General features: G+C 44.5%; 1 protein-coding gene across 1 annotated transcript in view; it reads right to left on the bottom strand.

The window, feature by feature from the left end:
- Window positions 1-241: 241 nt before the first annotated feature.
- Window positions 242-11,440, bottom strand: part of RHOBTB1 (Rho related BTB domain containing 1) — an 86,776-nt gene continuing 75,577 nt past the window's right edge. Inside the window, 5 exon segments of the mRNA XM_051982614.1 lie at window positions 242-2,424; window positions 2,427-2,462; window positions 4,222-4,327; window positions 7,038-7,126; window positions 11,062-11,212. Of these exon segments, the coding sequence (XP_051838574.1) occupies window positions 2,294-2,424; window positions 2,427-2,462; window positions 4,222-4,327; window positions 7,038-7,126; window positions 11,062-11,212 (513 nt within the window). The 3' untranslated portion in view covers window positions 242-2,293.

The following is an 11,440-nucleotide window of genomic DNA, read 5'->3' as shown; positions in this document are numbered from 1 at the left end:
CAATCACCGAGATGATCCAAAGCTATAAATAATGCTCCAGCGGGGCGTGAAGGGAGAGCTGCCACAGCCAGGATCCCACCCCAAGGGCTGCTCCCAGAAGGCCCTCACCCGGAGAGGAGATGGGACTTCCTGTTTGCCACTGCCCCTTTATCCAGAATCACTTTTCGCTAGTGTGACGACCCCATCATTCCCCTTATACACATGCGTTCCTCCTAGGCAAACCAAATAGCTGGAGTCGATATTTTATAGCTAAACAATTTTATTGGCTTTCTGTGAAATAAAAAACATAAAATAAAACCACCAAGGGTAAAGGCCATAGCCAGCATTAACCAAATGAACCAGCCACTTGGTTTCAGCAGCTGAGACAAAGTCGAGTGGAGGTTATTGCATATACCCCAGGGTCACCGGGATCCATCCATTGCGATGATGGTGTTTTTTGGCAAGATTACATTCAAACGAGAGTTTTGATTGTACAAAACTGACTAGTAACATGTGAAAAACCCACCCCGGTCCCCTTTGAGATAGAAGAGATGTTAATTTTTGACTCATCTTGACATTCTCCGTGCGTTCTTACTCCTTCCACCCCGCCCACTCCACCTACCAAGTAATGATCCACTTGCCACTCTGCAGGTAGGTATCCTTTCTCTATAGACCGTCATCATCGAGGCATGATGTAAAATGCCAGGGTGGGGAGTACTAAACTCTCCTCTGCTTTTCTTTTAGGAGTCTCTCCTATAAACTTGGGCCCATCCAATGCTAAAGTTTCCATTGCCCCGGGGTGCTATTCCAGCCAGGAATAAATCTCCATCTCTAACCTGAATATATATATTTTAAAAAATGCATATGGCTGTCATCTGGAAATTCTTTCCTGCTCTGCAGCACTGGGTTTTGTGTCCAACTGCCTCTTCTTCTAACCCGAGGATGAAAAAAAAAGTTCTTTCATGTTATAATATCAAGTGACTTGTGGGAACCAGCCCTGCCCCCGCCATACCCAGACTGAGACCCTGGAAAGCTGTTTCATATGGGCTGGTCATATCAGTTATGGAGATGAAAGTGGGAGGCTGCTCAGCTGGAAAACCTCTGGCAAAGCAGTCAGATCCAACTCACGAAGGACCTTATTCCAAACCCGTAGAGTTCTCGGGGACTCTCCAATAAGATACCTCCTTTCCCAGGTGCCTTCGGTCTTTACAAAAGATGCAGCTAAGATGACCTTAAGATGCAGCTGAATGAATTGTCCTTGGGAAGAATGGAAAAAAAAGGAACTAAGTTCCATAAGGGAATCCCTGGGGAAGGGCAATGCAGAGCAAGCCGGCTCAAGGTGGGTGAGATGTGAGCAGCCATGTGCATGAATGGGCCAACATCCAGGAACGCCTCCCTGCTCCCTACCTCTGATTCCAGTCAACAGAGAAAGTCCACATGCAGAGACCCTGCAAAGATCGAGGAGTACCCCACCCAAATAACAACAGCAGAAGTCTCTTTCTCTGAATTCAAGTCCATCAGTGAGTTGGCCCTGGATAATGCTGGGATTTAATAAGCCCTTCCAATGATTATGAAGATTATCCTCTTGAATCTAGACACTTTCCACAACAGAATATTTGATATCACTATATTTTACATGGCACACATAATCATATAATTACTACCACTTAACACAGCAAATACTGTAAATACCCGCTCCTGGAGTTGACTTGTTAATTATACCAATGTTGCTCAGAAGGACAAAGATTAAATACTCCCTAACTCACAGTTTGGGGAATTTCATTCTGACTCTTTCCTTCCAACTGTGGGAATAACCGTCTCATTATGTAAGGACGCCTCAGTGCTCGTGTCCATCTGTGGGCCAATAGTTACAACTTAATTATGGGGCTGGCTCCTCGTGGTTAATTTGCGGCCTGTAAAATTAAGCAATACATAGTATTTTTGTCTCAACAAAATACACAAGACCATATAAAAATATTTTTTTCCAATTTGGAATTTGAAATGTGAATGCTGGATTTTCCGTATAAAAAGAAATTGTCATAATGGACTAAGTTTATCACGTTCCCTAACCAAAAATATACATATTAGTCGACGGAATGCAGTTTACGCATCAGTGTCGGTCGTCCAGGCTCATTTCTGGGGAGATTGTGCTTTGATATTTCTGGAAAGTAAACGCACGGATGGAGAGTCAAATGCCTGAAACCTGACCTTGATCTCATCTCTAAGACGACGACTAATTTTACAGTATCGTTGTGGTTGTTGCTGTTGTCTGGGGGTCTGGGTGGGTCCGTCCCGGGGTTCTCTCCTTGCTCACTCAAGCGACCGTGGGGGACGTGTGCCAGAAGCACCATTTCCGTCTCGAGTGATGCTTGTTCAGTGCCAGATCTTCCTTCTCTCTCTCTTTCTTCACACGCTGGTAATGATCTTCTTCCTTCAAGTACCAAACGGGGGCCAGCGGTGCCTCTCGAAATATTCCTGATTGTCTGGTGGAGAGAGAATCAGACTGTGAGAAGCAGATTGTGAGCCGGATGAACCCTGAGAAAGGAGGCTATACAGCAAGTCTAGAAAGAAATAGTACTGGGTCAAGAGTTCAGCAGGAAAGTCAGACCAAAGAGCCTTGGGTTGGCTGGATAAGTCTAGAAAGAGTATTATGGTGTGAGCTTTGGCAAGATGAGAGCCGGCTAGTTTTGAAAGAGTGTTAGGCCACAGACCTAGAAAAAGAGTTCTGGAGTATGAGTTTAGAAGAATTTAACACTCAACCAAGAGCCTTGAAGAAGACTTGAGCTATGATTTTAGAAATATTGTGGGTCATGAGGCTAGAAAAAATGTCAAGACCAGAAAGAGACTTGAAAATCTTCAGGCTGAAAACCTGAAAAAGAATTGGGTTTTCATGAGTCAAGAAAAAAGGATTAAGCTTGGGATGATGAGTCTAGGGGGGGAAAAGTATTCAACAAATCTAGAAAAAGAGCTGGGCAGGAAAGCTAAAAATATCAGTTGTTAATCTAGAAAGAACACAAGGAACTGCCAGCTTGGGATCCTAGAAAAAGTGCCCACCTGCAGGTCTAGGGGCTCACAAGTTTGGAGAAAGTCTGGTATTAGGTGTGAATCCAGAGGTGGGGAAACTGATGAGTCTAGAAAAAGCTTTAGGTGCTAATAGCCAATCAAGGGCTGAGAGCCAATGGAGGGTATGAGGCCTTGAAATGAGAAAGGGAGGAGAGAGGAAGGAAGAAAGGAAAGAAAGGAGGAAAGGGGGGAGGAGGAGAGGGAAGAATGAAAAAAGAAAGGAGGGGAGGGAGAAAGGAAGAAAGGGAAGAAGGAAAGGGAAGAAAAGAAGAGAATCTAGAAAAAAGGTGCCAAGTCTGAGAATCTATAAGTATATAGTAAATATATAGTATATAATATAAAAAATAAAAGGACCAAACTCTGAGTTTGGACAGAGTCTAGAAAATGTATCAGATATAAACAAATTCTGGGCTTCAAGTCTAGAAAGTCAAAATCCAAGCATAGGGAATGAATTAGACTGTGAGTGTTGGGAAGGAACATTAAGTCTGTGATTCTAAAACTTAGACTGATTCTAGAACCGTGGCTCCTTACTTGTGGGCCGTCAGGGACAGATGAATTTCTGTGTCCATCAGGCCCTTTTCAAAGGAACTTTACTTAGTGGTGCCATGCTGTTCAGTATGATTCCATGACTTAGATAATTACATGCAACTTGTGGAGACTGAATAGTGAAGCTCCCGCACCTTGGTGTATGTTAATTATTTAAGTGTGTATAAAGTTGTGATTTTTGTTCTTAAGAAGCTGCTATTTCTGGCCAGTAATATGTTCTTCTACCAGCAGGGAGGGAAGGAGGCAGGGTGGGGAAAAAAGGAGAAAAGAAGGAAGGAGAAAATGAAGAGGGAGGTGGGAAGGGAGGGGGAAGAAGGAAGGAAGGGAGGGAGGAAAAGGAAGAAGGAAAGAATGAAGAAAGGGAAGGAAGGAGGGAAAGGAGGAAGAAAGGGAGGGAGAGAGGTAAAGGATGATGAAAAGGAGGGAAGGAAGGAAAGAAGAACAAAGAGAGGGATGGAGGAAGGGGGGAAGGATTTGGGAAGGGAGGAAAGAAGGAAGGACATCTTAATCCTGAGAGTTCTCAGCCATCCCGACAACATTCTTCCTCTACTTTCTCTGTTGTCTTTCCAAGGACATGGAGCACAAAGAGCACCATCAAGAAGTCTGGGCGCTCCGGACAGTTGTTTCTCTCACCTGGAGATTTTGCTTTGATTTCCTTGCGAAACTTGGCGCAAACACTGTTGTAGTTGGTGCAGATGTAATGAAGGCACCACGCTGCCAGCTGATGGGCATTGTGAAACTGCAGGGAGGAGAGGAAGAGAGGTCACTTAAAGTCCTGAAATCTGATCACAAAGAAGGAAGGGGCAAGCGGGGGAGAGGTTTTGTTACGGGAACAGCCATCATCTTCTGGTAACTAGCACATAATAAATTGTGTTCTAAGCTCCGAGAATACATAAGGAAAAGGACCAACCCTTGCCCTTCATCAAGCTTACATTCTCCCAGGGGACCAAGTTAAAAAAAAGAAGGCCAAAGTCTCAGTGGAGGGCAGTAGCATGAGCGTGGGGCAGCAGGAATGGCCCCATGTCAAGAGGAGCCGTGAAGCTGAGCCTTGCAGGGGGCTGAGGGTTCCCGGAGCTTCAGAGGTTCAGGCAGGGGTGGGAGGTCCCCCCACAGGCTCAGACCTTTGAGGGCAATGAATCTGACAGCCTCATTCTCCAAGGGGAACGGAGAACCCTGCAAGGGTGGGCGGGGGATAGAGAAGAGCTGTCCCTTGGAGAAATGAAAGGGGGTCCATGTCTAAAGTCCCTTGAGCTGGGCACAGAGAGGGCCAGGAATGGCCCTCAGGACCCATCCTCCTGATTCCCCTGCACTAGGGGGATTCTCTCTGAGAGTCTAGTAAAAGAGGTTTCTTCTTCTGTGAACGTAGTTTGGACTCCTTTGGAACAAGAAGCATTTTTCAAGTGCAATGTGCTAAGTGCTAGGGACCCAAAGAAAGGCAATGTGGATCCTTGTTAAGAAGCTCATGTTTTAATGAGAAGACAATGTGGAATTAATCACCATCCTCTTCCTCTTCTTCCTCATTTACATACAAGACATATACAGAGCAGATGAATGGCCATCTGAAAGGGGGGAAGCACTGGGAGCTGGGAGGACCAGGAAAGGCCCCCTGTGAAAAGGGAAGTCAGGGAAACTGAGGCAGAGGTGGAGGGACAGGAGTTGCAAAGGTGCAGAGGCAGAAAGTGATGGAATATCTACCAAGAGAGGCCAGTGTAGCTGCATGACAGCGTATGGAGGTGAGTACAATGTGAGAGGATTTGACATTTTAAAGGGGCCAAATTATAAAGGGTTTTAAAGGCCAAACTCTTGATATCTGACCCTAGAGGTAGACGATAGGCTTAGGGTGGGAGGTGCCATGGGCAGATCAGCTGAAAGGAGGAAAAATTGGAGAGGGGGAGACTGTTAACAAGTACTAATCTGGGGGGAAAGGTGATAAGGTGGCAGCTCTCTGGGCGGAGAGAAAGAGACATACATGAGAGATGCTGGGAAAGGAAAAATGACAAGATTTGGTAAGAGATTAGAGATGGGTGTGGAGCTTGAGTGATGGTATTGAGGATGACAGTGGGGTGACAAACTTGGGTGGCGGGGAGAACAGTGGTATCAGCTTCCTGAGTCCAAATCTGGTCTCAATTGCTTATTGTGTGACCCAGCATAAGTGATTTCACCTTGTTTGCCTCAGTTTCCTCATCTATAAAATGGCTCCTGTCCCCCTGGAGAGCTATGCTCATGGTGCCAAGCTGGATGAGTGTGAGAATATAAGCTTGATGTCTGCCTAAGTACCTAGCACATAACACCTTCTTTTATCTATTTATTTTTTTATTTATTCATATAACACATGCTTACTGAATGAATGGACTTATGGGAAAGCCTTAGTTCATCTTAAGAAATGTATCAATTTGTCATTTTTTATTGAATTAATTTAATCCACTCACATTTACAGTTATTAACTTCAGGTTTATATTTTCTTCCATTTACTTATGAAATTGAGATTCTTTTCAAGTTATTATTCCCTCTCCCTTTTCTACTATAAGCATAGTATTATTTTTCTTCAGTTAGTTGAAATTAATTTTCCCCCCAAATATCTTCTTCTTAACAAAGCTCTCATGGCCAAAGCTGTCTCGGGGGACAACAAACTGGATTATTCACTCTACAGCCCATACTTGCCCCTTCTCTGGCAAATATATAGTAATTTAAGGAGGTGTTGATGGCATGGGGGCAAAGCTTCAGGTATATGGGATCTGAAATCTTTTTTTTCCTCTCTAGAAATGGTCCAGCAAGCCATACAAAAGGAGGAAGCAGTCAAAAATTGGATTAGTAGTCCAAGAGAAGCATGACCTTGTGCGACAAAAGGGATTAGGGTTGGGGTTGGAGGATCGATGAATTCTGACTTTGCGACATACCACCTATGGGACCCAGGGAAAACTCACTTCCTTACCCTCCCCCATACACCTCATCCCCTTTGTTCATTCATCACATGAAGGACTTGGGTAAGGGGGTCATGGAGGTCTCTCCTAGTTATAAAATCCTAAGATTGCCCCATCGTCCCAATCCACACCTTCCCCAACTTCACTTTAGATGGCTTGGATTTGTCAGTAAATAAACTTGAGACTGGACAATGGAGCCTGAATGTATGTGTACTAGCCCTGCGCTTTTGGGGGTACACAGTGGTGTAACTGGTGTCAGAAAGATCAGAGTTCCTCTCAGGGGATAGCATTCAGTCATTTCTGACTCTTTGTGACCCTGTTTGGGGTTTTCTGGGCAGATACTTGGCCATTTCTTTTTCCAACTCATTTTACAGATGAAGAAACTGAGGCAGACTTGCCCAGCTGAAATCTGTTTTGCAAGCACAGGGTGCCACCCTCTGATTGGTGACATCTTGAAGCAGGGATGGGATAAGCATCAGGACCATTGGAGAAGGGCGTGGGAAAGGCAGAAAGCCAACGGTGACACACCTGGGCCAGCTCCAAGTAGGACAGCACTTCCCCATCGATGGCGATCCCACTCACGGCGGCTTTGGTCAGCTCCTGCACCGCGTGCTGCTCTGAGGGAGGAAGAGGAAGAGGGATGGTGAGTGTGGTTCACAGCTCCAGACCAAGGATAATAAATCACTAACACCTCTGGGGAGCAATGGAGCACATGACGCATTGGGCCTCTAGGAGGTGCATTATTAAACATTAGTGATCTGTGCATGTCACTTACTCTGCCTCAGTTTCCCCATCTGTCAAATACAGATCATATTCCAAATGAACCATGGGAATCATATTTCTTGTCTTCTCAGTGGATAGAGGGGGTGAGAATTTATAAACAGAGTAAGAGTTCACAGAGCACAAATAAATAACAATAATAAATTGAATGGGAATCCTCAATCCTCTGAGGTGGTCCTAATGATCAAATAAGATAACAATTGCCAACCACTGAGCTCCATGCCAACTCCAAGGCCAGGGGCTTGCTGGTGAGCCCCATCTCTTGCTGGTGATCGGGTCTCTTCTGAGTCATGGCAATACCCCATGGGAGGCTGATTCTCTCATGGGGGGGGCAGCTAACAGCTGGGGAGCCCTCCACACTCTCCAGTCATGCTCCTTCCTCCATTCCTAGCACTGAACAAGGTGACCATGTGGGTCCCTTCCCTCCACTGGACTTGTGATTTTAGTGTGGGCAGCTCCCTGCAAGAGTTATTAACAGTTACTGTTACTACTAACTGGGACTGGCACCTTCCATTTAAGGATCTCAGATTGCTCTGTGGTGCAAAACAGATATTTAGGCATAGGATCAAAGACAAAGGATCAAAATTTCAGGCTGAACGGGACCTCAGAGGACACCGGATTCATCTCCTCATTTTACAAATAAGGTAACTGAGGCTGAGAAAGTGTGGCTTGTTCAGGATCACAGAGTTAATAAATATAGGAGGTAGATTTGAATTCAAGTCTGACTCTAAATCTAGCACCTGATATGTCACTAATCATTCAAAAATTTATGATTTTTTAAAATCAATCTTTTGTTTTTATATCGTCTAAATCTTCCCCTTCAATGAGGATTTTCTGAAGGCCCCCTTTTTTTGCCAGATGCTGGGAATTCAAGTGTAGAAATAAGACCCAAAAGATATTTGCATTGTATCAGAGAATTACAATGTGGTCATAAGAAAGAATATATAAGAGTTAATATAAAATAAATCCACCATGATTGGGTAGGGTATAATCAACTCAGGGGATCAGGAAAGGCATCTTACAGGATTAGCCACCTGAGATGAGTTTAAAGGGAAGGAGGTGTTCCAGAGGCAGAGGTGGGAAGGGAGAGCATTCTAGTAGTGGGTGATAGTCTGAGCAAAGGCAAGGAGATGGGAGATGAAAAGTCATACATGGTGAGCAAGCTGGCCAGGTTTTGAGGAGGAATAATGTTTAACTGACGTGGGAAAATAGTCTGGGTGCCAGATTGTAAAGAGCTTTAAATGCCAAATTCAAGAATTTATGTTTTACCCCAAAAGTAATGGGAATCCACTGAAGCTTCTTTGGACACAGGGCTATCAAGGTCTGGCTTGTAATTTAGAAAGAGTGCTTTGCTGTGTGTGTGTGGAAACTGAGATATATGGCACGAGATCAGCCAGGATACTAATAGTCCCAGCAAGAGGCAGTTACAGCCCCAAACAATATATTTGGGAAGATGGCAACTTCCTGGATTTAAGGGGTAAAGATAAGAAAAGATACAAGGATAACTCTTAGTCACAGAAAGGTGAAGGGGAGAATGGGAAGATCCTCAAAGGAGAGTATTTTTTAGGGAGGAGAAGTAACAAGTTGAGATGTAAACCCACCTATATCTGTCCTTATAGACTGGAAAAAAATGACCCAAACAGAAAGCCTCTTGTTTCATAAAGATCAGTGAGAACTTCAGTCACCAGGAAGAGAAATTGGATTGACTATCAGGGGTCCTCAAACTATGACCCGTGGGCCAGATGCGGCAGCTGAGGACGATTATCCCCCTCACCCAGGGCTATGAAGTTTCTTTATTTAAAGGCCCACAAAACAAAGTTTTTGTCTTTACTATAGTCTGGCCCTCCAACAGTCTGAGGGACAATGAACTGGCCCCCTATTTAAAAAGTTTGAGGACCCCTGGACTAAATGAACACTCCCTGGGCCCATTCAGGAATTTACATTTTGTGCCTCAGTCTCAGACGTTGCCCCATTCTGGCTTGGGATGTTACCTAACCTTTCATTTGATCTTTTTAAATCAAGCATTCTTAACTTGGGGAGCTTAAAGCCAATTTTTTTTTGATGATTGTATCTCAACACCTCTCTTGTGATCCTCGTTATTTTATCATATGCAGTTAAAAACCCAACTGTGAGACGAGGCTCCATCAGGGTCAGCACACAGCCAGACCACATGAGAAGGTTAAGAACTTCTTCCTTAAAATGTGGCTTTTCTTGGCGCTGAATATTTATTGTATTTAATTTATACTTTAACATATTTAACATGTTTTGGTCAACCTGCCAACTGGGGGAGGGGGTGGGAGGGGAAAAATTGAAACAAAAGGTTTGGCAATTGTCAATTTGTCAATGCTGTAAAATTACCCATGCATATAACTTGTAAATAAAAAGCTATATATAAAGGGGGGGGGGAGAGAAAAGATGAAGGTACTTATGGGCATCTCCAGATGATACAGATCTGAGGAGGTGTAACCCATGGCAAAAAAAAAAAAAAGACCTTCTTTTGTTGTTAAATTCCTGGAGGGCAGGGACCATCATCTACTTTCCCCTTGGAATCTAATTTAGAGTTATGTACACAATAGGTATCTAATAAATGTTTACTCAATTTGATGATGTAACTCTTATTCATACTCAAATTACCTCCTATTTACTCAGCTGGGAACACCTAACTTCTAAGCCGGCAGGTGCTCTAATTTAATTTTTGTTCAAAGTCCATGAGAATTGACTCTATGCTCATGTTTGAATGTGTATCTTTATCATCAAGCACAGTAGTTGGCACAAGCAGACATTTAATAAATACTTCTTGATGAACTACTTTATATGCCCGGTCCCTACAAAGTGTCTGCCACACACTGATAAATGCCTGCTGACCAAATGTTTGACCTCTCTGCCCAAGACGTGGGACTCTGCTGTTGTTATCATTTAGTCATTTTTCATTTGTCTGACTCGTCATCACTCCCTTTGGACTTTTCTTGGCAGACGTGAGATACTGGAGTGGTTTGCCATTTTCTTCTCCAGATCATTTTACAAAAAAGGAAACTGAGGCACAGAGGATTAAAAAAAGTTGCTTAATGTCACAGAGCTGGTGTCTGAGACTGGATCTGAACTTGGGAAGATGGGTCTTTATGGCCACATCATTCTATCCACTGTGCCACCCAGATGCTCCAGTCCTGGCATAGCACCTGATAAATAGGTGTTTAATTGAGATTTGTTGAATTGCATTTCCCTCGACAAAGATGCCTCCATCAACAATCCAACTCGTGTTATGGTCCCATAAGCACTTCATCCATATTCTGTGACCCCGGAAGGCAGCCCAAACCATATTTCATAACCCTATCAACAATCTAACCCCATAGACATTCTAACTCGCGCTCTGTGACACCATCAGTTTGTCCCACTCACAGACCTCTCACTCCTTGAAACTTATTAGATGACTTAGGCTTTGGGGGCCAATGTGGCCAAACAATTCATTCCTCTGGGGCAAGCCTGATGATAAACTTGCCTGAACCTTCCCTAGCAACCCTGAGTCCTCGGCGGGGCCGGGGCCCAATGAGCCTGAGCTTGCAGACCTCCAGGAGTGGCCTATGAGGTCCCCAGGCCACCTGTGGGATCATCTTCCAGACACAGAAGCATCCTGGTATTCCCTGCAGCCATTAAAAGGGACAGCGCTGGGCCTGCTGAGCTTGGAAGTTCCGGGCCGGCGGGCTCTATGGGTTCCACAATTACTTTGACTCCCAAATCCAGCGAGCAGTGACAGGCTGGGAGGTGGGAAACTCACCTGCAAGAGCAACCAAATGCGGCAGGCAGAACCTGTTGGCCAAGGCAATTAATTCAAGCGTGTCCAGGTCCAAGCAGGACGACAACTGCTTGGTGTACAGATAATCCAGCACGGCCTGCATCGACAGCTTGTTGATACTGGGCAGGGCTACCTGCAAAGACAAAGCAAGGCTGAAGGCGACCTTCTGCAGGATGGAGCCCGGCGGCCCCTCCGTCTGCTGGCAAACCCCAGAAATTTTCAATTATTATTATTATTATTTTGCTTTTTAAAAATGAGATGTCTCTCATGCAATTGGATGATGATTCTTGGGCCACAACGGATAAGGGCTTGGGCCAAAGCAGGATCAGACTGAATCCCCTTCATTTTAAGCAGAGCAAAT

Source organism: Antechinus flavipes, chromosome 2 (genome assembly GCF_016432865.1).
Source record: "Antechinus flavipes isolate AdamAnt ecotype Samford, QLD, Australia chromosome 2, AdamAnt_v2, whole genome shotgun sequence".
Lineage (NCBI taxonomy): Eukaryota > Metazoa > Chordata > Mammalia > Dasyuromorphia > Dasyuridae > Antechinus > Antechinus flavipes.
The sequence above is the reverse complement of the archived record's forward strand: the minus strand, read 5'-3'. Positions and strand labels throughout refer to the sequence as shown.